Raw genomic sequence first — 25,585 nt, 5'->3', positions numbered from 1 at the left:
TAATTCTCCCCCTGTACTCAGCACTGGTGAGGCCTCACCTCGAGTACTATGTGCAGTTCTGGGCCACTCACTTCAAGAAGGATATCAGAGTGCTGGAGCAGGTTCAGAGGAGTGCAACGAGGCTGATGAGGGGGCTGGAGGGAAGTTGTATGCGGAAAGGCTGGGGGAGCTGGGGTTGTTCAGCCTGGAGAAGAGGGGACTTATAGGGGACCTTATTACTCTCTACAACTACCTAGAAGGAAGTTGTAGTCAGGTGGGGGTCAGTCTCTTCTCCCCAGCAACTGGTGACAGGACAAGATGGCATGGTCTGAAGCCGTGCTGGGGGAGGTTTAGGTTGGGTATTAGGAAGCACTTACTTCACAGAAAGGGTGATTAGGCACTGGAATGGACTGCCCAGGGAATTACCATCCCCAGAGGTCTTTAAGAAAAGATTGGACGTGGCACTTGGTGGCTTGGTTTAGCTGATGTCGTGGTGTTGGGTCATAGGCTGGACAAGATGATCTCAGAGGTCTTTTCCAGCCTCAGCTGTGAAATATCTAAAATGGCATGATAGCTTCTGAGCTGATTTGTAACAATCTTTATGGCAGATCCTCTTTTCTGAAGATATGCATAACTGCAAGTGAAACCAAACCAGGACAAGTTCTGGGAATAACAGAAACGGAACAAGAGATTGTGTGTGTCTAGAAATCTCCTTTTGCCTCAGTGCTGACGAATACTCCCAAACTAGTAATCATCCTGGAAGGAAACAGTTGCTTCATGCAAACGCTATGATCTAAGGTCATGCTTTCTTGCTTAAGACGTATAATTTCTATAATAAATCCCGCCTGTTTCTCACAGTGCTGCAGCTCCTGTAGTACAGGCCTCCCCAGCGGAGGATCAAGGGATAGGTAGGCACGAATCATGGCCATAAAGCACAGTGCAGCCCATCAGGCAGATGCTCAGCTTGTGGAAATGTAGCGCTCCCCCAGAGCAATGAGACTGCTCTGTGTGGATTGACTGTAACTCATTCAATGTTTGTTCTGCACCTCAAACTTCTAACAGTACAGAGACGAGGGTGTGTACAAGCTCAATCCCCACAGGTGAGCCTATGGGCTCTGTAATGCAACGGAGAAGTGCTCATAGTGTGATGCTGTGCTTTGCACCTGCCTCAGCTGCCTGGTGCTTTGTCCCCATCTTCCCCTAGAGAACTAAAACCAGGCTTAACGGAAGACAAAATCTGAAGTGTGAAGCTAGGGGGGTCTTGGTGAGTCTCTTATCTGGGGTGGGAAGACCACCCCATCTGTAAGGCCTGGGAAGCCAAATGAACCCTGAGCATGTACTGGCAAAGAAGGTTTTGTGTAAATAGTGGGAACCTCACCTAACAACCTGGGCTGGTCACTTTCTGGTTTTTTTTTTGTTTTGTGAAAAAAAGCAGGTATTACTTAAAGCTTCCTTTCTGAGCTAGTTAAATATTACACCAAAGACTTAAAGCACTTGGGATGTTTGTGACAGCAGGACCAAGCTTAGTACAAGTGCAGTACTAATGGGACAGTGCCCAGAGCCTGCCGCACTGTGAGGGGCTAACCCTGCCTGCACATTCAGCTGTTGCCTTGCAGCATGGGACACTTCTACACCCCTTAGTAGCCCCTTCCCCAGAAGGACCATGGCAGGGTCCAGTGCCTGGCCTTCAGTGCTCACTGGGGAGGTGACCAGTATGTTATGGAGGGTGGCAAAGCCCCTGAAAGGTGCCCATGTCATGAAGGTTACAGTGTCTCACACTGTAAGCCAGAAGCATCGTAAAACCAAAACAATCTCCTAGTCCCCATGAATTTCTCGTGAAACCGCGTTCCACAACACCAGTATGTCACTCTAAGGTGAAAATCTTTCGGCCCTGAGAAGGGAATCCTCGGATCATTTAGGTTGGAAAAGATCTTCGAGACCATTGGGTCCAACCATTAAAATCCTTCCCAACCAAGTCCACCCCGAAGCCATACTCCAAAGCACTGCATCTACATGGCTCTCAAACATACCCAGGAGTGGTGACTCAGCCATCTCCCTGGGCAGCTCGAGGCCATTCCCTCTTGTTCTTCGGAGAAGAGACGAACACCCAGCTCACGACCACCTCCTTTCAGGCAGTTCTGGAGCTCGATAAGGGCTCCCCTCAGCCACTTTTTCTTCAGATGAACAAGCCCGGTTTCCTCGGCCGCTCCGTGTTCTCTAAGCATCTCACTGGTGAAGGGCCTGGAGAACACGGGAAGGTTCCGAGTCCCTTCCTCTGCCTTGCGGCAGAGCGGGGGGCTGGCGGCCTCGCTCTCTCCTTCCCCTGCGCTCAGCTCGGCGGAGGCGGGGTCCCTCGGGCAGGCTCTTTCCCGCTCCGTGTGTGGAGGTCTGCTCAGAGCGGGGATGAGGTTGCGGCAACGTGAGTGTCGTTGGAGGCAGAGCCGCCAGGGGGCGCTGGTTGCCTTTCTGCCCGGCGCGGTTGCGCTGCCGGCGCTGACCACTCGGTCCCGCTGCCCGCTCGGCGCGTGGCGGCCGGGCATGAGTGCGCTGCCGCATTGCCCGCGCTCCGCGGCCCCGGCGCCGCCTCCTTGCGCGCTCTGAGCTGCTCCTGTACTCGCTGACCCGGCGAAGAGGGGACCATGGGCTACCTTTCCGAAGTCGAGTGGCTGTGAGGCGGCTGGCGTTCGCTTGGGGAGCAGGGGAGCCCTCGGCGAGCCAGACCTGAATCGGGGGGGCTGCGGTCGAGCGGGGAGCGCCGCTCCCAGCCGGCGGCGGACACGCACGCAGCGCCTCGGTGTCGGGGACTTGGAGGTGTCCGCTCCGCCGTCTGCACCCACGCTGCGACAGTGGATGGATGCGCCATGGCCACGCTGGTGTGCAGGGTACAGCTGCTGGATGATACCGACCCCTTCAACAGCACCAACTTCCCCGAACCCACCCGGCCGCCGCTCTACACCTTCCGGGAGGACATCCCGCTCGCCACCCAGCTGGCTGGAGTGCACCGGCTCCTCCGCGCCCCGCAGAAGGTACTGGGGGGAGGGTGCAGTGTGAGAAAGATCGAAAGGCAGTGGCTGCCCGAGGAGCGGCAGGCGGCGGGTGGCCCCCGGGCCCTGCCGGGCGGCAGCCCGTGCCCTGCGCCGGTGGGGCTGGCGCGGAGGGTGCCCGGCCCCCGGAGGGGCTGCTTCGCCGGCTCGGCTCCCGTCCCGCGCCGGCGCTAGCCCTCGCCGCGGCAGCATAAATATTTCCTTAAAGCCTGGGGAGAGGCCCGGGAGAACGCCGGAGGGGCTTCTCCTGCTGCTCTTGTTTCCAAACCTTCAAAAGCAGCTACTGCCTTCGCTTTGCTTGCAGCTGCTGTGCGTTTTCCTTGGGAGAAAAAGAAGAAAGGCTCTAGCCCGAAAAACGCTGCCAAAGCAAAGCCCTGGTTGGGTCTGAAATGCCGGTCTCTGGCTAGGCTGTCCCAGTGTCTGGGGATGTGGAGGGTTAACATGTCTGAGGGCAGCCAAGCTGCGAGGAGCACGGTCGCGCAGGCAGGGTCCGAGTTTTGCTGTGGTCAGGTTTAATGAGCGAGGCAGTTAGAGCCAGGGCCCTGACAAAAATAGCCGCGCATCTGCTGCCCTTGGAACAATTGGCACTGCTCGCTCGTCTTGTAAAGTGCTGCAGCGTCTTACTGCCTCGGCCCTTGTTAAGTTTTGCCTATCTCTTCTTGCATACCTCTTCTAATATGTCTGGTGGCATGTGTAGCTCTGCCCTTCAAGTCGTGCATCTGGGAATGATCTTTGAGTTTTCAATTTTCAAAGCAGTTCCATCGATTGGCACAGTAATGCTCTTGCATTACTTTATCTGCACAGAGTGCATCAAAGGAAAAATGCTCACTTCTTTTTCCTTTACAGAAAAAGACAGATTTGTAGAACTTTTGGTCGCTGTCTGATTAAGTGGGAGGAAAATACTCTCTTAGCATCACTTCTTGTATTGTATCTTGCTCTTGGGAGCTAGTGGGAGGATGACAAAGGGCGGTGTGTGTGCCTTTAGATTTAAAGATTTCTAAAACCCCGTAGAAGTTTTCAGAGAAAAGCTTTTGGAGCAGACAGAAGTCTTGCATTTTTAGAACAGTTTCTTGCATAATAGTTGCCAAGGATACAGCATCCAGGGAACAGAGCTCTGCCTAATGCACAAAACCTTTGGAGGCTCTTGGTGCACTGGGTCAAAGCTGTTTTCATGTGCTCAGTCATCCTCAGTTCAGACTGATCCCATTGTTTCCAAGGGAGGCTTTTTTTCCCCCTTCCTGAGTCAGAGCTAATTAAAAGAAGGGCAGGATGGATTCCAACACCTAATGAAGTAAAAAACCCAACAGTTTTAAATATGAATTTACAATTAGTTCAGCCTCATTTTCAGTGACATTCCACTGTGTTGTATTTTGTTTTGAATACTGTTCTGGCAATATTTTGTAACCCAATACTAATCAGACCTCCACAGTTTAGTGTCTTAGGAGTGACCCCAAATCCATGGCTACTTCACTACGTTTAGGTCCTGCCTAGTGCTCTTGTGTGTAGTTTTCTTGGGTTTAATTATGTTTGGAAACTGGACTTGCAGACTTTGGATGAAAGACTGCCCAAATCTCCAGAGGTGCTGTAAACTCAGATGCTGAAACACGGCTGTGTAGCTAAAGACAAATCCTGGCCTAGTGACTTGTTAAGCTGAGGTTCTGACTCCTGCAAGCATTGTTTCTCTGGTTGTAATGATGTAGGCAGACTTACCGAAATCTGCTTACACGTTTACTTTGTTACTTTGTGTTTGCAGTATCGGGGCATGTTTCTAGAGTGCCTTAATTAAGTCTCTTGGGCTTCTTTCAGCTTCTACAAAGGAAAAAAAAAGTAAAGTTTGATTAAACTTGTTTCCCTTGTCTAATTATACTGATAGTTTAATTCTTTCTGTGCACTTGCAGCTAGTGAAAACTTCCTGTGTTTAGCAGCACATCTTCACGTGGGTGATTTTGTAGAACCAACTGCCATGTGTGGCTTTTTATGGACTGAACACTGTGTTCAGTTTTGGGCTCCCCAGTTGAAGAGGGACAGGGATCTGCTGGAGAGGGTCCAGCAGAGAACTACGAGGATGATGAGGGGACTGGAGGGCATGGCTGATGAGGAGAGGCTGAGGGACCTGGGGCTGTTTAGTCTGGAGAAAAGAAGACTGAGAGGGGGTTTGATAAAAGTTTTATAAGTATCTGAAGGCTGCCAGGAGGGGGGGGGGGGGGGGGGGGGGGGGGGGGGAGGGGGAGGCAGGCTCTGCTCCCTGCGATAGGACAAGGAGCAATGGGTGGAAGTTGCAGCAAAAGAGGTTCTGCCTCAACACAAGGGGGAACTTCTTTGCTGTAAGGGTCCCAGAGCACTGGCACAGGCTGCCCAGAGAGGTTGTGGAGTCTTCTTCTCTGGAGACTTTCAAGCCCTGTCTGGATCTGTGATCCTCTGTGATTTGTGTTAGATAGGATTGTCCTGCTCTGGCAGGGGGGTTGGACTCCATGACCATCTCCTTGGGTGCCTTCCAACCCCTGACATCCTGTGAGCCTGTGACAGGCATTACATTTTCTTTTCCATAGATGGAGGTATTCTTTCTGCAGCTTTTCCTGAATGCTGTGTTTATCTGGTCTCGAGAAGATCACCAGAATAGCTGATTTGGAAGAATTTAGCTTCATTTTTCTCCAAGATCAGGACAAACAGATCTCAAAGGAATGCAGCTGTCAAAGCAAAGCCTATGTTGGAGTTCAGGTGTCAGATCATGCTGACATATTTGAGGCCTGATTAAGTATTTTGAAAATCAGGGAGATAATAGTTTGATGATCTGCTTAGTACCTTGAGGTGACTAGAGCAAGATATCTCAAAATAGAGGAGGTTATAGCTCAGATATGTAGTACCTTGAGTACTGTGTCCAGTCCTGGGCTCCTCAATTCAAAAGAGATGTTGAGATACTGGAATGTGTCCAGAGAAAGGTGGTGAAGCTGGTGAGGGGCCTGGAGCACAGCCCTGTGAGGAGAGGCTGAGGGAGCTGGGGGTGTGCAGCCTGCAGAAGAGGAGGCTCAGGGCAGAGCTCATTGCTGTCTGCAACTACCTGAAGGAAGGCTGTAGCCAGGTGGGATTGGGCTCTGCTGCCAGGCAAGCATCAACAGAAGAAGGGGACACAGTCTCAAGTTGTGCCAGGGGAGGTCTAGGCTGGATGTTAGGAGGAAGCTGTTGGCAGAGAGTGATTGGCATTGGAATGAGCTGCCCAGGGAGGTGGTGGAGTGGCCATCCCTGTAGGTGTTGAAGCCAAGCCTGTCTGGGGCACTTAGTGCCATGGTCTGGTTGATTGGCTAGGGCTGGGCGCTAGGTTGGACTGGCTGAGCCTGGAGGTCTCTTCCAACCTGGTTGATTCTGTGATTCTGATGCTGATGTCTAAGTCATTCCTGAAGTCTCGTAAACTGTTGGGCCTTTTTGCCAGCAGGTTTGGAGGATCAGTGCTGGTTTTCTTTCGTTATTTTCTTATTACTATCTTTTGATTTGGATGAACATTCACTTATTCTCTGAACAGAGGTGCCAGCTTGCTGCCTTCAGTTCACCACCAAGTTTGTACATCTTGTAAGACGATGCACTGCTGTGGGATGTACCTGAGAGTATGAAGTCAGCAGCAAGAATCCAGCTTACTTCAGTGGGTGTCAGAGTTTACCATTGCTGAGCTGAAATTTGTGGTGATGGAGATATTTTAACAGTACATAAAAGAACTTGCATGCTGTGAGTCATTGTAAGTTAAATATTATAACAAATCATTCATAAACCCATTTAAAATTCAGGTGAAAAATGCTTTGACGTTGTGACCTGGCACAGTGTGTTGTTCATGGCGGTTTTGCAGCCCGTGGTTTGACTCCAGCGCACAGCGTTTCCTTAGCCGTGGTCTTTGAGGCACAGCACTTGATTTCATATGCTGGCCTTACTACTAGTTCTCCTTAAACTTTTGTGATGGTTTGGGCTCTTACCCGTCCCCCCACACTTTGTATTTGCCCCAGCTAACTCAGACGGACCCTGGGAATATAGATGAAGCAATTTATTTACAGCTAGCAGAATTTACAAGCAGCTATTTACAATATATACAGTTATATACAATTATATACAGAAATATACAAAGGATAAACAATACAAAAGCACAACTCCCCTCCCAGAAACCTGAGTCCCCAGGAGGGGCTCTCAAACCACCCCAACACCTCCCCCCGGCCCTCTCAACCTTACCCCAGTTCTCAGGAAGAAGAGAGGTGCAGCCAAGAGGTTAGGGAGCAAGGTTAGTAGGAGCAAGGCTAATGAGATGTGACTGGGTCTGAAGGCAAAGGCAGAAGAGAAGAACAAAATGGAGAATGTTTACTTCTTCTTCCCAGAGTTCTCAGCGTAACTGTGAGAGAAGGAGACACAATTGTTTTCATTCCACTGCCCGTTATCAAGTTCTTTTACCAAAACATTCCAGCTTGCTTCTAACTAGCACAACTTTGCAAGTAGACCTGAGTCTGGATGCAGGTCCAGATCTATAGGCAGTGTTCTGAGCAGCAATGTTTTTAGGTCCTGTGGAGGAGTTCCAAGAACACTGGCTAGGATGAGCTTTTACTACCCTGAATGCATGAGGTACTCGGATGAGGTGAAGCACCTAGGCCGGTGTATAGGGAAAACTAAGAAAGGCATCTGAAATCCTTCTTTTGCTTTTGGTTATGTGCCTCTTCCCCTTTTTTCCTATGCTCTCTTCCTGCCCAAGCTATTCCCTGCAGCCATATCTCTGGATGAAGCAGTCTACTGTACCCAGGCTTCTGCTCAGTTCTGCCTTGTGTGTGTGGCAGCCATGCCCTGTGCTCTTGTGTCAAACTGAACCCTTGGGGGTCATCAGCAGCACTTGCCTAGGATACCCGCTGTGCTTTCAAGTGTCCCAGAGCTCGATGACGACACACTATCTTAGTTGCTGATATGATGAAGTAGGACAAATTCGTTTACAGTATTTTCATCTGCATCTGCAAATCTTTGTAGAGTAACTAAGCAGAGTTTATTTTGGTTGCTTACATTGATTAGGTTGCCTGAGGTGCCATTCTGAATTTGACTTTTACTGCTTTGTTTCTGGGGATTTTAGGTCTCCCTTAGTGCCTGTTATATGAACGAGAACTGGATATAGTCTGGGCTCTGAGTTCAGGTATTCCTTCTGCCAATTTCTGTGAACCTTTGGAAAAATCCAGAAGTCAGTCTAAATTTGCATCCAAATGCCAATGATGCACTTTGAGCCTAATTTGGTTCTTTTGGTTTGTTGGTTTTGAATTGCTTTGAGATACTTGATACTTGTGACTTGCTGACACAGAGTTGTGCAGCAGAGTGGATATGTATACATGGCCAGTGGCAAGTGGTGTGCTTTTTTTAGAGATCTTCTTCATTGTAACTTATTCATACGCATGCTGAGTATGTTGCTGGATCTTGTTTTCACAGGCCACCGTGTTGTTCAGTGTTGGGGTAGCTCTGTAAGAAACACATGTTTGCAGCAGTAATGCAGGCAATCACACAGTCCAGTTTGTCATGGTAATGGAACTGGAATACTTCGTGTACTAATGGAAAAACAACAACAAATCTCACAGTGCATATCGTGTGCCGGTGGTCATGGTGGAAAGAGGAGACAGAGTGCTATGAGATAGTTACTTTGACCTCCTATTCCCTCTGAGTAAACTGGAGGCAGCCTCTGTGCTTAAATATCTTCCAAGAATTTGTAATGCGGACCAGTGTTGGTGCTTTTTAGCAGTGGTAGTAACAGATCCAGCGAGTGCTAGAGGGAGTCAGGAGTTTCATTCATAAAGAGTCTTCCAGATTTCTGTCTTCAACTGTGTAATTTAGCCCTAGATTAAAGCCAGGGGTGACTCTGGGGCATGGTATGATGTAAACTGATAGCAGATGCTGTTCAACTGGGTTATGATATCCTGGCCTGGATCAGGAACAGTGTGGCCAGTGGGACAAGGGAGGTTATTCTTGCCCTGTACTTAGGTCAGGCCACACCTTGAGTACTGTGTCAAGTTCTGGGCCCCTCAGTTCAGGAGAGATGTTGAGATGCTGGAATGTGTCCAGAGAAGGGCAACGAAGCTGGTGAGGGGCCTGGAGCACAAACTCTGTGAGGAGAGGCTGAGGGAGCTGGGGGGGTTTATCCTGGAGAAGAGGAGGCTCAGGGCAAACCTCATTGCTGTCTACAACTACCTGAAGGGAGGTTGTAGCCAGGTGGGGTTGGGCTCTGCTACCAGGCAACCAGCAACAGAACAAGGGGACACAGCCTCAAGTTGTGCCAGAACAGGAATAGGCTGGATGTTAGGAGGAAGTTGTTGGCAGAGAGAGTGATTGGCATTGGAATGGGCTGCCCAGGGAGGTGGTGGAGTCTCTGTGCCTGGAGGTGTCGAAGCAAAGCCTGGCTGAGGCACTTAGTGCCATGGTCTGGTTGATTGGACAGGGCTGGGTGCTAGGTTGGGCTGGATGATGTTGGAGGTCTCTTCCAACCTGGTTGATTCCATGTCCTACCATGGAGTTTAGCTCTGGCATTGAACTCAGTGCCAGACTATATCCTGGCATCAACCTCAGGTTTTCAGGGAGCATAAAACCTACCAGCTGGCTCCTTTACCTTGAGTTTTCTTGAAGCACAGTGCCATTGAGAAATCTCTTGGTTCACAGAGGCTCGGCAGAAGCAGAGAGTAAATAAAGCTGTTCTCTGAAGAGAACATTTCTGGGTTGATTGTTATCAATGACAGCTGAAGAAGAGATGACTGAAAGTGGAATATCATAGTTGCCTTAGGGAGAATGGACCCATAGTCAGGAGGAAATTGGCTAGTGCCTTCTGCAAGTGTTCCTGCTGAGCTCAGGGGAATATTTCAGTTGAGGGCTGTCAAGGTGCCTAGTATTTTAATGTTCTCCCTGAAGCAGGTGGAAATCAACCCTTTCTCATCCTCTGAGAGGTGAGGAGGTTTAACACTATATGGCTACTTCCAGCAGCTTTTCAAAGTGTTCTGGATTTATCCAAGTGTTTCTGGAACTGATGAAATCCTTTGTCAGTGCTTCAGGAGACTGACCCTGCAGTGGTCACACATGCTGGAATTTTTCAGGGAAGTGTCTATGAAGGCAGAGGGGGTAGGATACCAGCTCTGCCTTCTGACTTGGAAGCACAACCTGCATCAGTCCTGTGAGACACTCTTCTGAGGCAGAGGGAACACCTGTCCAAAAGCACAACTGTGAAAAGCTACCCAGTCTCCAGCAGCCTTCTGCAGTGAAGGTCTTCTAAGGTGCAGATACAAAGTAACTGTCAATTGCTAGACTTTATCTTCTGCAGTTTAATTTGAGAGGTCTTTGAAGTTCTTGGAAGGCTCTTCTGACCCGTTATAGTTCAGTACAAGTTATTTGATCTAGGTTCAAAAGCTTTATTGTAAAAACAGGGGAGCAGACCTTATCCAGAGAACTATTTCCCGAATTTGAAACTTCTCTTTTTCAAGTCTCAGAAGTTTGGCTGCTGCTCAAGAGCTTTTGTAAGGTTGAGTATGAAGAATGCAGGTGGTGAGCATGCTGGTAGGTCTCGAGTTACCACTACATTCCAGAATCACGGATTGACCAGATGCAGCCTCTGGAAAACTTGCATCACCATGTGTCTATCAGAGGTTTGCAATCAAACAGTTGGTATCTGTGTTGATTGAGGAATGGTCAACAAAAGGTGTGGAACCTGTTGTTTTGCCATCTTTTCTTCCTGTGTTGTCCCCAGGTAAGAATAAAGGGTCTAAAAACTCCCTGGAAGAGTTTTCTCTCTTCAGTGCTTCCAGTGCTGTCCTATGTTGCTGGGATCTAAATGAGTCCTAAACAAGTAACTGGAATCTAACCGGTTTCTCTCTGATCTCACTCGCAGGTTGTGAGGATGAGTATTACAACACTTAAGCAGCTGTGTGCAAGGCATTTGGGCTCTAAGATGCTCAGTATCACCTATGATGACACTAATTCAGCCAGGACAGCCTTTGCTTTCAAAAAGCATCCTATAGTTTTTTTTTTACTTGAAGTGGTCTGGGGTTATGTACACCTTCCTTGGAAAAACCTTCAGTAGGCTGTACCCATGTGCTGAGACAGGATTTCATTACCAGCTCAAAGCGTTTCATCTGCTTGCACCTCTGTCATCACTTTCCAGACCACCTGGGTTGCATGATATCAATATTAATTTTATGTTGTACTACCATTATTAGTAAGGCAGCAAAGAATGTTGTTACATTTATTTAGCAGAGGAATAAGTTGGGACAAAAGTAGCTGAGCTCTCCAGTAGGCCCAGCTACCTAGAAACATCTGCAACCATCTGGCAACTGAAGTAAAGATGAGTGAGCCTTGAAACTTCACTTTCCACATGTCCTCAGCTTTACACATAAACTGCAGAAATGCACTGTTAAACTCTTGATATCAGGAATATGAGAAAAAAAATCGTATCAATAACCAAGTTGCAAGATAAAGATAAGTCATGTTGAGATCATTATGTGCAGCAGTGGAGATGTGTATGATTTGAAGCCTAATGGTTGCCAGGCAAAAAAGTAGTAAGTTCTATCTCAGTGCCTGCACCGGAGTCTGGGCTGCAGCAGGATAAGTGTGGCCAGCAGGTTGAGAGAGGTTATTCTCCCCTCTACTCTGCTCTGGTGAGACCCCACCTGGAGTACTGCATCCAGTTCTGGAGCCCCTGGGACAAGAGGGATGTGGAGATGCTGGAGCGTGTCCAGAGAAGGGCCAGGAGGATGCTCAGAGGGCTGCAGCAGCTCTGCGGTGAGCACAGAGTGAAAGAGTTGGGGCTGTGCAGTCTGGAGCAGAGGAGGCTCCCAGGTGTCCTTCTTGTGGCCTTCCAGCATCTGAAGGGGGCTACAAAAAAAGCTGGGGAGGGACATTTTAGTCTCTCAGGGAGTGCCAGGACTGGGGGCAATGGAGCAAAGCTGGAAGTGGGGAGAGTCAGGCTGGAGGTGAGGAGGAAGTTGTTGAGCATGAGAGTGGTGAGAAGCTGGATTGGGTTGCCCAGGGAGGTGGTTGAGGCCCCATGGCTGGAGGTGTTTGAGGCCAGGCTGGCTGAGGCTGTACGCAGCCTGCTCTAGGGTAGGGTGTCCCTGGGCATGGCAGGGGGGTTGGAACTGGCTGCTCCTTGTGCTCCCTTCCAACCCTGACTGATTCTGGGATACTGTCATCTCCTGCTTTGTGTAGGTAATCCCGTGGCTCTGCTGGTAGAAACAAAGGACAAGCTTTCTCTTGTACATAGTGTGCATGATTCTGTTGGAGTAAAATGCATTGACATGTAGCTTGTATTTCCCTATTTAGTTGTACCTTCACCTTGGTTTCTGTGCTTTCTTCAGGTTTTAGATCATGTTGATTATGGTAGTCAAAAACATAATTGCAAGCATCTTTGTTATTAAGAAATGAAAATGCAAGACACTTCAGCACTGCTCTTTGGCACCGGCAGACTCAGGCTTGCCAGTGAGCCCTTCCACCTGTGTGACGCTGAGAAAGCATTTCCTTTGGAATTGAAGATACACTCTTGTGGCCAAAGGTGGCAGGTTCAGCGTTGCAGTAGCTGCTTCAGATGGAGATTCATGGCTGGCTTTTTGCGATGGTTCTGTTGTCAGCATGGGGAAGATGAAGTTCCTGGTCTCTCCCTTATGATGCTGCTCAGCATGTTTGTCATGAATCACCAGGCATAATCTGGGGGCTGGCAGAGGAGGCACCTCGCTCACAGCTGTGCCAGCTGGTTTGTCCGTTCAGGGTCATACGAAGACTTGGGAAAAGCCCTGTCCTGTCCTGCCCTGTTTTCTTCAGCACTATAAGGCTGTTCTGCAGCAAGGTTTGCAAGGAACAGGTACGATAGCAGAGCATGCACCTTGGGCGCCAAGAGGAGCCTTGTCTGTGCTAGTGAAATTGTGTCTGCTTTTTGTCAGGGTGGGCCAGAAGTTCTGAGTTTTCTCTTGATCACCAGCGATGACTCTGCTGCGGCCGTGGGGACAGTGCCCAGAAACATTTGGTGTTTTACAGGAAGTGGAGAATTGAGAAAGCTACATATCTGCCCTCTGGCTGCTGTCTCCTGGCTGTCATCCTTGCTTCTGCACACACAAAGGTGTTCTGGTTTTGTTTTGGTTGGTTGGTTTGTTTTTCCTTCATCTCTAACGTGAAAGAGTTGGCTTGCAAAAATATGGGAGTTCTTGGAGTCTTTGGTGGGGGAGATCCTTCTAGATTTGCTGGGTAGAGAATTAAGGACAGCTGTTGATATCGTTAGTTGCTGCATCTGAGAGGCACAGAAAGTCCTGTGGAACCTGAGCAGTTAATGGTCTTGAGCAGCTGGAGAAGAAGAGGAGAAGAGCAACAAATGGTGCCATTTTCTGTGATCCTTAGAAGAAAGGGGAGATTCTGAAACTGAGGTTCATTTGTGCTGCCCTGTCTCACAGGCAGTGAGACACTCTGTGGCTGACCATTATCTTTAAGAAGTGATGAGTGAATGGATTTTTTCCCCCTTTTGAGCTGATTGGGTTGGTTGATTCTTTTTTCCTCCCTTTTTTAAAAAGCTTGATCACTTCCCAAAGGATGCAGGGATTGAGATGCCTAAGTGTGGTGAGTGCTGAGGAATGGAGGTGAGCTGCAGACTTAGCCACATCTGGTTATGAAAGTGTGCTGGTCTTAGGCTAGTGGTGCCTTTTGAATTTCAGTGGTTTTCCTCATGAGGCACCTTTAACTCCTGTAGGTGTAGTTATAGGAAACCAGTGTGCTTTGAAAATAGGCATCAAAAAAACCTAAACCAAAGCCCATAGTTTCATGAGCTTGCAGCCACTAATGCTGTATGATCATACAGAATGGATATTGTGCTGTGGTTTCTGAGACTTGTTTGGTTGGTTGGTTTGGTTTTGCTGGTGTTAGGACCCAGTTTGGACCTCTGCTATACAAGTGCCCAGGCAGAGATAGTCCTTTTCCCTTAATCAAAGGCAGAGAGCAGAAAGAAATAGCAGCAGCTTATATGGCAAATCACTGGTGTAAAATAACCCATCTCTACTGAGTTCTGTCTGAGTAGCTCTATGCAATAGGTCATCTGCAGTTACCAACCTGCTTTTTGTCTCTTTTTTAACAGTCTGTTGTTGCAGTCTGTGAATGTCCTGTATGTGTTTCAGTTCTGACATACTCACCAAAAGGTTTGCAATAAAGTAGCAGCTAACCTCTGTTCTAGAATGATGTTTGGTTAGGTGCCCCTAGCTGTCTGAAATCACGACTGGATTAAAGACTGGAATGAGGCACTTGGTGCCATGGTCTAGTTGATTGATAGGACTGGTGATTGGTTGGACTGGATGATGTTGGAGGTCTCTTCCAACCTGGTTGATTCTGTGGTTCTATGAAGAAACCCCAATAAAACCATTGCTGTATGCCTGAGGGAGAAAAGGTCAAATTGAGAGCAGTAACAGATTGCACTTCACTGCAACCTCAGTGCAAGACTAGGCATGCAGGGAAGGGTTGAAATGGGTGTTCCATACCCCTGATTACCCACAGGCAAATGGCATCACTGAGAGGAAAAATGGTCTGATCAAAAACCATGCAAACATCTCTAAAGGTGGCTGGGACTCGTGTTTGGCCCAGGCAGTCTTCACAGCCGATAATTGTTGGGGAAGCTATGGAAGCCCCAAGATTAAGGCCTTCTGCCCAGCTGAGCCAGTAGTGGATGCTGACCATGTGTTAAGAGGGACCAAGCATAAATCCTTGTCCCAGATTCAAGTGGGCTGACCTGTATTGGTCTAACTGCCCTCTCCTGGGGTTGTGCCCATGACTTTGGCTCAGCCTAGGGGCTCATGTCTGGAAAGCCCTGATAATAATGGGAAGAACCACCACAGCAGTGCATGGTAGATTGTCCCCAGCTATTAGCCGCTGAAATAGAACTCATACCATACTTCACTGGACTACAGGAGGCTATTACCTATCACCCTAAAGTCTTAGACAAACCTGTCCGTTGCCATCAGGGTGGCAATTCCAAAAGAAAGGGCAAATTACACTATTTGTGCATCTCAGTGTTTGCTTGTGTTTCTTCCTCGATTTCATTGTTCCTCCAAGTATTCTGTGTCATGCTACCAGTTGAGTCAAGCTTTCCTTACAAAGGCAGAAGGGCTCTAACTCTCCAGTGACCACAGTTAAGGAAGACAGGCTTTATTAACAAGGTATAAGTAAAACATTGTATCTTATTTCAGACAGATGTAACTCAATTACCCTGCAGGCTAATGTATTGCAATGATCATTTCTGGTCACAGCTGAAGGACTCCCGTTCCACTATGAATTTGTTCTGCTTTCTGTTTGCCTGTGACCCAAATATTGCTTTCCTGTATTATGCAACCTTGCTTTTATATTGTAATACTCTTCATCAGGTTTATGTCCCCTTTCCACAGTTTTTGAGCAGAAGTGAGCTTAAATTAATGTGTGATGCGTTTGAATTTATCGTGTTTGCCTTGTAGGTGGTACCACTTTCTTGTTTAGATGTTGAGTTCAGCAGTTTGCTGCTTTATTTTAACCTCAATTTAAAAAGTTAACTTGCCTGCAGTATTGTTTCAGTTACTGGAGAGTGTTTTTTACTGGGGCTTACTTTGCCTTACCTATGTCATGCTGTAGTTAAGAAGTTCCTTGTAGACTGCATTGTGGCTTAAGGAAAAGGAGCCATTTTTCTGATGAAACTGAATATTGTAGGGGAAGTGGCAGAAGAAGACTCTGGTCTTTTAGAAGGTAAATGAGTATGGCTTCTGCAGTTCTGGCTGTGTTTCTCAGTTCAGATGCTACCTCATTAAGCTTTCAGATTTCTGTTCTTAGTGAATGTTTTCACTTGGTTTTGAAATGTGAGTTCAAAAAGCCACCAGTTACAAATGTGAAGTTATGATAAGCTTGGAATATGCCCATATCTTTGAGTTTCTGAACTTTCTGAGGAGGCTCACAATTTAGTTTTTATAGTGCTTTCATTTGACTTGTTGAAGAGAAGTGATCAGCACTTTGGAGAAACAACCATCTGTAACAGCTTTGAAATGTGGAAACTTATCATAGAATCAGCCAGGTTGGAAGAGATGTCCAAGCTCATCCAGTCCAGCCTAGCACCCAGCCCTGGCCAATCAACCAGACCATGGCACTAAGTGTCCCAGACAGTCTTTTCTTGAACACCTCCAGGGACAGCAATGCCACCACCTCCCTGGGCAGCCCATTCCAATGCCAATCACTCTCTCTGTCAACAACTTCCTCCTAACATCCAGCCTAGACCTCCTGCAGCACAGCTTGAGACTGTGTCCCCTTGTTCTGTTGCTGGTTGCCTGGCAGAAGAGACCAACCCCACCTGACTACAAACTTCCTTGTCCTGCTGACCACACTGTTCCTGAGCCAGGCCAGGATGCCATTGGCTCTCCTGACCACCTGGGCACACTGCTGGCTCATGTTCAGCTACTCTCTACCAGCACCCCCTGGTCCCATTCTTCCTGGCTGCTCTCAGCCACTCTGTCCCCAGCCTGTAGTGCTGCTTGGGGTTGTGGCTTAAGTGCAGAACCCTGCACTTGGCCTTGTTCAATCTCATCCCATTGGCCTCTGCCCAGTGGATAATGGAGATAATTATCTCAAGATGCAGATACCTTTTCTTTGCTAATTAAATATGCCTAAGTCTTCAGAATGTGTATGTGTTCCTTGTAGTGCTCTATCACCAGGGCATCTGCAGGAAGCATCTAATCTTCATCCATCTGTGGAAAATTCTTAGCCTAGTTTTCAGAAGTCATCCTGGGAATTGGTAATGAAACACAACCTCATTCCTTTAGTTGTCTTCACATCATTGATTAGTATTCGGCTCCAGTTTTAGCATATGAAAGACATTGACACTCAATAGATCATTTATTCATACCTTAGATGGTAAGTGAGCATGCTGTGATCACAACTTTTTTTTTGTTGGTTGGTTTTGGTGGGGTTTGGGGTTTTTTTGGGGCTCCCAACCACCCTTCCACCTTTTCCCCACCCCTCTACCTTACCCCAGGCTTTGCCTTACATGCAAGGTGAGTTTAGAGGGTTGGCCAGGGGGCTTAGGAAGCAGACAGATCAGCCAGGCAGCAAGTTAGAAAAGAGAAGTGCAGCCCAAAGCCAGAGAGAAAACTCTGTTATCTATGTTTGTGTTCTTGTTTTTATCCATCTCAGCAAGCCTATGAGTGCAACAGCCATCACCATTGGTTCCTTTTCACATCCTAGCATCTAATTCTTCTCACCAAAATACCCCAGCTAGGCCCAAACCAGCATAGGAAGGTATGTGAGTGATTCGGTATGGATGTTCTTATCTTACCATAACTCATAACAGCATACTTGTGTAACCTCGTGCCTGTCTGCCACCAGGGAATTTGACTCATTTTCAAAGTTGCAATGAAGTCTTCTTTGGGTTGATTGAAAAGTTGCCACACTGGGCAATGACCTGAGTTGTCAGAGTTAGCTCTGTCTTTATGAGCTGCTAATGGAAGTGGCAAAATCTGTTTGCTTATCAGATGCTGTTGAAGCTAGTTACTGTGTTTGGTTTTGTTACAGAGAAGAGAGGTGAATGAAAATCCCTGGTCACAGTATGTTTATACAAACATGTTGAGGTTTAGGCAAGTGCTTGTGCTCTCTCTCATTCTTCCCCCTCTTCCCTTTCCTGTTTTTCAATATTGCAGCCTGCACTCCAGCTCAAGTCCCAGGCTGAGTTTAGTCGTGGTGATGGTTTGTGGGTCACTCAGTCAGCCTCCTCAAGGAGACAGATTTTGGTTATTGATGATAACTGCTTTGTTCGTTATGGGTAAAACCCTGGCGATGGATAGTGTGTGGTACAACAGCATCTTCTTTCCACCACAGACAGCAGTGGGAGAGAACTAGCCTTGAGGGGGGCCATAGTTTTATCCATAAAAGTGCTTATTGGAGACCTGGAGATAGTACAGTTATCACTTTGTGAAGTCTTGGAAGCAGTTTTTGGAGGGCTGTCTCTGTGAAGGGTGCTGCTGTAGAGGGCAGTGCTATCAAAATGTAGGCTAGCAGTGGAAGGGCATTGAAGCTGTGTTTTACAACCCAGTGTGGAAAACCTCAGGTTCTTATGCCCATATCCTCTGCTTACAGGTGGGAAACATACTGTTAGTTGCAGACATGCACTGAGCAGCATAAATTTGACTTTCAATGCGTTGAGGTTACTGAGTGAACAACTTCTGCTTGAAGAACACCTGGGATTCCAGGAGGAGCTCTTCAGCAGAATGTCTCTTAATGACAAAGTTGTGTGAAGTTAGATACCAGTGTTGCTGCTGACAGATTATAAAGTTAGCAGCTTGTCTATGCAGTTCCCACTGGGCTGTTACGTTGTGCCCTGCTTAGCGTAGTCTCCAAAATCAGAGCAAAGCAAAACAAAATGCTAAGCCACTGAGCAAGGTTTTATTGCCACCTTGCTTTGCTCTCGTCCGGGAGAAAAAAGATTTGCGTCTCATATATTTTATTATTTTGGGGCAGGGGGATTATTTTGCTGTCTTTAAATTCTTCAAACTTCTGTAAGGGAAAATAAGGCTAAAGAAGTATTATCATAGAATTGAGCAGGTTGGAAGAGACCTCCAAGATCACCCAGTCCAACCTAGCACCCAGCCCTATCCAGCAAGTAGACCATGGCACTAAGTGCCTTCTCCAGGCTTTGCTTGAACACCTCCAGGGACGGTGCCTCCACCACCTTCCTGGGCAGCCCATTCCAATGCCAATCACTCTCTCTGTGTACTTGGGAAAAAATACTAAGTCTTTCCTACTTCCATAAAACAAATATTGTACCTGAAATATATACCAGCCTCTGAGAATTTTCACAACTCCTTTCACAAATGAATTGGTGTCCAGGTACTGGAGGAAAATCACTGTGGCCATTTGAGCCAGATTTGTAGCTCAGGCGTAGGGGAGAGCTGAACATTCTAGGGCTAGGCCATGTCATGGCAAAACGGTTAAGTTAATATAATTTCATTGGCTCATCAAGAGCTTTATGTCTAGAAGCACAGCTTGGACCTTTCCCTTGCTGCTTCTGCTGCTTCAGCTGTGCCTGCTGCTGTCTTCCCCTGCTGCTGTTTTGGCTGCTGCTGCTTTGCTGCTTCGCTGCCACTTGACCTCTTCCCTATCTTTGCTAAGGTTATTATATTTCTCTAGTAGCTAATTTCTCCTTAATGCTGTTATATTTAAACTATAAGAAACACAATTTCATCTTTCCCTGACTTTCCAAAAGAAATCCATGTTGTGGTGAGTTTATTCTCTGGGGGGAGAGATCCATCCCGCCCCGGGACAACCACTTCTGTCAATCTCTTCAGTCTTGTAGCAGCGAGTGTCCAAATTCGCTGTGAGAAAAACTGCCTTTTTAAATGTATCTTAGATGAAACGTGCTTAAGTGATGGCTTTAATACACTAGTGGCAGTGTAGTTAGCCTATCTAGGTACACTTCTATTGCACTATTGTTCCTCAAGTGTAAACATTGCATATTTGAAAGTAATTTGTTGAATATTTGAAATTGTTTTGGGGATTAAAAATTTCACAGAATTTGTCAAGATAGTGAGGTCAATACCTGCTTAAGCAGTTGACATGGAAACAGAGCTCTCGCCGGTGTTCAGCCTTCTCTTTGCCTGAAGGAACCTATATCTTCAATTCTCGCCTCTCAGGAGGGATCTGTTGCTCTGACCAGGCCATTCCAGGTTTGTATTAAGAATGTAAATCCAATGTGTATGATGGTGGTGCAGTGTGACAGTGTTACACAGGCTGAATATTGTAGCTCAAATGTAAATCCAATGTGTATGACGGTGGTGCAGTGTGACAGTGTTACACAGGCTGAATATTGTAGCTCAAACAGAGAAGGTGTACTTGTGATTAACATATGCTTTTTCAAAGGGAATTAGGAGCCTTTTAACTGTTGCATTTCCTACTAAAATTCTAGTGATGTTTAGGATCATAATAACAAGTAGGAACTCAGTTTAAAACATGTCATGGTTTTGACTCAGATGGCATCTGAGTTTGTACACAGTTGCACATGCAAAACTATACAGACCACCCTCCTGGTGGGATAGGAAAGAGAATCAGGAGGATAGGTATGAACAAAAGCCCTGTAGGTTGAGATAAGGAGATTTTAGTGGAAGAGAACAAAAACTACAAGAAGCAAGCCAAAGCAAGGTGAAGTGAGACAAGGAAGGGCAAAGAATCTATAAGCAGAAGAAAAGAAAGTGAACTCTAGAAGCAGGAAGCATCTCACATCACAGTTTGAACTCCAAGACCCGTCATAGAATCAGCTAGCTTGGAAGAGACCTCCAAGCTCATCCAGTCCAACCTATCACCCACCCCTATCCAATCAACCAGACCATGGCACTAAGTGCCCCAGCCAGGCTTGGCTTCAACACCTCCAGGCACGGCGACTCCACCACCTCCCTGGGCAGCCCATTCCAATGCCAATCACTCTGCCAAGAACTTCCTCTTAGCATCCAGCCTAGACCTCCCCTGGCACAACTTGATACTGTGTCCCCTTGTTCTGTTGCTGGTTGCCTGGTAGCAGAGCCCAACCACACCTGGCTACAGCCTCCCTTCAGATAGTTGCAGACAGCAATGAGGTCTGCCCTGAGCCTCCTCTTCTGCAGGCTGCACACCCCCAGCTCTCTCAGCCTCTCCTCACAGGGCTGTGCTCCAGGCCCCTCACCAGCTTTGTTGCCCTTCTCTGGACACATTCCAGCACCTCAACATCTCTCTTGAATTGAGAAGCCCAGAACTGGACACAGCACTCAAGGTGTGGCCGGAGCAGTGCTGAGTACAGGGGCAGAATAACCTCCCTTGTCCTACTGGTCACACTGTTCCTGATGCAGGCCAGGATGCCGTTTGCTTTCTTGGCCACCTGGGCACACTGGTGGCTCATCTTCAGCTACTCTCTACCAGCACCCCCAGATTCCTCTCTGCCTGACTGCTCTCAGCCACTCTGTCCCCAGCCTTTAGTGCTGCTTGGGGTTGTTGTGGCCAAAGTGCAGAACCCTGCACTTGCCCTTGTTCATTCTCATCCCATTGGCCTCTGCCCACCCATCCAGCCTGGCTAGGTCCCTCTGCAGGGCCCTACTAATTTTGAACACCTCCACACCTGCTCCTAGCTTGGTGTCATCTGGAAATTTACTGATGCAGGACTCAATCCCCTTGTCCAGATCATCAGTAGAGATATTGAACAGACTGTGCCCAGCACACTCGTGACAGCTGCCAACTGGATGTGGCACCATTCACCACCACTCTCTGGGTCTGGTCCTTTAGCCAGTTCTGGACTTTTGCTTCATCATCTTTTGCCCCAGCCATCTGTTTCCTTATACAGCAGGCTTGACATCAATATGGTATTGAGTCAGCTAATTGTCTTGGTTGGTCTTACCTCACAGCAGAACCCTAGACAGCACAGCATAATTTTTTCTTGCAGCCCTTTACGTAACTGGAAGAAAGAAAAGAGAGAACATATAAGTGGGAACCTAAATAAGAGCACAACATTAACATCTAATTTGGGAAAAAATATTTTGAGCTACTCTAAGCTTTGGTAAACAGCACACAATGAGTGGTGTGAGGTGTTTTGCTTGCAAAAACAGTTGTGGCAGGAACTGCCAAATGTGCACTACATTTTGGCACATGTAGTGTGAGACTTTCTTGATGTCTAAGGTGCTCTCATTTCGTAGCTAATTTTACTCTTACCAGTTTGTAATTGGATGATTGCCAGAAGTGAGGGTATTTTCTCCATGCTTTTGATGGCACAGTGCTGGCTAATATTCTGACTCCAGACCAGAGCTTAAAATAACTAAGCTTGGTATTTTCCTGTTTCTCCATAGTACAATGGTAGATAGGCTGGTACTTAGAATCCATTTTCTAGTTGCTTACTTATCACCACGGAGATCTTATGGATAAGATATGGTCAGAAGAGATATTTTTCTTGGAAGGTTGGTTCATCTGAAATACCTACAATGCATTAGTGGGCCATGACTATTGCCTTATCATGCCCCTTGGCCAGACTCTTTAATATTGTTATGGTTGTCCCAGGTTGAGAACTATAGAGTTAAAAAGATCTTCTGGGGCCTAGAAGACTGTTATTCAGTCTCTTAATTCTGCTGTCTCTTTATAAACTCACGGCCAGGCCAGCTCCTTCTTTCCTCTCCCTCCAGCTCGCCCCATGCAGTGCCCCTGGGCACCGCGCTATGGGTCAGCTCCAGCCGTGGCCGCTTCAGGAGAGGGGGTCCCCTATCATCTTCAGCTGCCTCAGACCTTCCAAGTCACTGCCTGCCACTTGCTTCTCCCCCGTTGGCCACCCAAGAGGGCAGCAGCTCACTTCTCCAAGCTTTCTCCATGCCAGCTTCACTAAGAGGCACCATTTCCCCTAAGCTTCAATTCTGCATTTTCTGCACTCCTAACTATGCAAACCAGCAACCACCTCGCTCCCCGCGTGGGCCACCAGTCATTCCCTTGTGGCTTTTAAAGAGAGCTGACGGGAATGAAGCTCTCCCGTTGGAGAGAAACCACAGAACTGTGTTTGGAGAGATACACTACAGAAATTACAGAAGCAGATACAACAGCCATAGCAACCCCCTTGCATTTCCCCCAGCCCCAAACTAAATCTCTATTCCCAGTGCTGCAGTCCTCCCCCTCCTGCCCTGTGTCGAGCGGGAGCCACTTCATCGGAGAAACCTGTGAGCAATAGGCCTGTTCCAGCGCCTCCAGAGGCTTGTGTTTAGGCCTAGGGCTGGCAGAGGCACTGGGGGGATTGGGGCACTGGTAACCGTCACTGACAGGGTGGGCACTGGGGGGATTGGGGCACTGGTAACCGTCACTGACAGGGTGGGCACTGGGGGGATTGGGGCACTGGGGGGATTGCAGCACTGGTAACCATCACTGACAGGGTGGGCACTGGGGGGATTGCGGCACTGGGGGGATTGCAGCACTGGTAACCGTCACTGACAGGGTGGGCACTGGGGGGATTGCAGCACTGGTAACCATCACTGACAGGGTGGGCACTGGGGGGATTGGGGCACTGGTAACCATCACTGACAGGGTGGGCACTGGGGGGATTGGGGCACTGGTAACCGTCACTGACAGGGTGGGCATGGGAGGGATTGGGACACTGGTAACCGTCACTGACAGGGTGGGCACGGGGGGGATTGGGGCACTGGTAACCGTCACTGACAGGGTGGGCACTGGGGGGATTGGGGCACTGGTAACCGTCACTGTCAGGGTGGGCATGGGGGGGATTGGGGCACTGGTAACCGTCACTGACAGGGTGGGCACTGGGGGGATTGGGGCACTGGTAACCGTCACTGACAGGGTGGGCACTGGGGGAATTGGGGCACTGGTAACCGTCACTGTCAGGGTGGGCATGGGGGGGATTGGGGCACTGGTAACCGTCACTGACAGGGTGGGCACTGGGGTGATTGGGGCACTGATAACCGTCACTGACAGGGTGGGCACTGGGGGGATTGCGGCACTGGTAACTGTCACTGACAGGGTGGGCACTGGGGGGATTGGGGCACTGGTAACCGTCACTGACAGGGTGGGCACTGGGGGGATTGGGGCACTGGTAACCGTCACTGACAGGGTGGGCACTGGGGGGATTGGGGCACTGGTAACCGTCACTGTCAGGGTGGGCACTGGGGGCATTGGGGCACTGGTAACCATCACTGACAGGGTGGGCACGGGGGGGATTGGGGCACTGGTAACCATCACTGACAGGGTGGGCACTGGAGGGTTTGGGGCACTGGTAACCGTCACTGACAGGGTGGGCACTGGGGGGATTGGGGCACTGGTAACCGTCACTGACAGGGTGGGCACTGGAGGGTTTGGGGCACTGGTAACTGTCACTGACAGGGTAGGCACTGGAGGGTTTGGGGCACTGGTAACCGTCACTGGCAGGTGTGTAGCAGCGTATGGCAAGTGCCTGGGCTGGTGGCCACGCCACTGCGTGGGAATTTCACTCCAAGCAAGTGCAAATCCTGACAGGATGGTACAATGTTTGGAAAAACCATGCTGCCAGCCTGGAAATTCCCGAGACAGAAACAACTGTGATGTGCTGGGGCCTTGCCCAGGGCTACTGAGCCCTTCTCGGTACCTCTCAGAGTGCTCAGGGGCAAGAGACAGTCTCTGGACTCGCAGGCGGAGCAGCAGGTGTGGCAGCAGCACCACAGAACCAGCCTGGGTCAGTATCAGCTGCCCCTGTGCGGGAAAAGGCATACAAGGAGAGCAGCTCACCCTGCAAAAGATAAGGATGAACCAGGGCCATCACGGGAAGAGTCAGGGCTGCTCACTTGGTCTTTATCTCTGCTTTTGGAAGCTGTTCAAGTACAAACCATGGATGGAATGAGCAGCAGGCCTCAGCAAGGGGAGGAAAGTCTCTTTTCCCCTGTGCAGGCCTGCCTTTCAGCTGAGGAAGAACTGTCCCAGCAGGTCTGTCAACCCAAGAAGAGCATGTTCTGTTCCCCACCCGTGCAGTCCCATGTTTCAGCCATGAGGAGCAAGCAGGGGAGAGAATCTGGGAGACTCACACTATGGCATGCCCTGTGGTTCTCCTTATGTGACCATGGGGAGGGCATGGGGAAGTGAGATAGAAAACTCACTTCATTGCTATCTGCACAAGTCTGTGAGTTACAAGGGAGTTCTCCTCTGAAGAATGCTGCTTCAGCTTCTAGTGGAGTCACCCCAAAGGAGCAGACAAGCTGACAGTGCTTCTGATCCTCCTGCAGGGACTCCCAAAGGATCTTCACAAGGTGCAAGAGGTTTCAGTCAGTATTAGAGGGGCTCTGCCTCTGACCAGATGGAGGAGAGGGGCAGTTTGGTTTGTTGGGCTGCACAGATCTGATGGCTTGGCAGGCTGAATCCACAAGAGTGTAAAGCTTTAGCAAATACAGGTGCACAGTGTACTCTGATGTCATCAGAGAGGTGGAACTCATTTGTGTTTCTGGTATGAAGGGGGGAAACCAGCAGCTGGATGTATTGGAAACAGAGCACTGGAATGCAAGACCAGGAGCAGGGTGGAGCTCCAGAGTATCTGCAGTGAGAAGGCTTCTGTATACTACAACACCATCTCACCTTGAGCAAGGATGGACAGGGAATGATGTGTGATGTTGTTTGATGTTAATTGCTTCTGGGCATGATGCAGATGGTGTAGAATGCAGGAGGGAGAGTGTCCATGAGTTGAGTTGAAATCTGCTGCTGTTATTCAAAACCATGCTGCCATCCTGCCAGCCTCACAATGAAAGTACTGGCTGAAGCAAAGTGTTATAGGTACAGATTGTAGCATGAGATGCTTCTCTTTTGGCTGCTCCTTTTGGTTTCTGGGTGTAGCTTGTTTTTGCTGAGCAGGTTGGGGGGCTAGGTGGCTTGCTTCTGCTGCTGATTCTGCATTTTGGTGCACCTTTCTGCAACCAGTCTAAGGTAGTTCTGCATTTTATGATCTCATTGTCATTACATCTGGTTGTCTTTGTGCGTGTGTGTATTGCTTTCCTCCCATCTGTGCTGGGGAAGCAGTGGGCTGTGTTAACACAGCACAGATGGCTACATCATCCCATGATGTGTTGTTATGTGCCTTTTGGCAA

The 25,585-nt window shown here is 48.5% G+C and overlaps 1 protein-coding gene across 11 annotated transcripts in view; it reads left to right on the top strand.

Moving 5' to 3' along the window:
• The first annotated feature begins 2,385 nt into the window (after positions 1 to 2,385).
• FHOD3 (formin homology 2 domain containing 3) overlaps positions 2,386 to 25,585 on the top strand; it is a 415,781-nt gene continuing 392,581 nt past the window's right edge. For all 11 annotated transcript variants that reach the window (XM_064160772.1, XM_064160770.1, XM_064160768.1 and 8 more), the window contains exon 1: positions 2,386 to 3,005. In XM_064160772.1, coding sequence (XP_064016842.1) covers positions 2,841 to 3,005 — 165 coding nt within the window. In that variant the 5' untranslated portion in view covers positions 2,386 to 2,840. The remainder of the gene's footprint in view (positions 3,006 to 25,585) is intronic.

The sequence above is a fragment of the Pogoniulus pusillus genome, chromosome 21 (genome assembly GCF_015220805.1).
Source record: "Pogoniulus pusillus isolate bPogPus1 chromosome 21, bPogPus1.pri, whole genome shotgun sequence".
NCBI classification, from domain to species: Eukaryota; Metazoa; Chordata; class Aves; order Piciformes; family Lybiidae; genus Pogoniulus; species Pogoniulus pusillus.
Note: the sequence above shows the minus strand (reverse complement) of the source record. Positions and strands in the feature narration are given on the sequence as shown.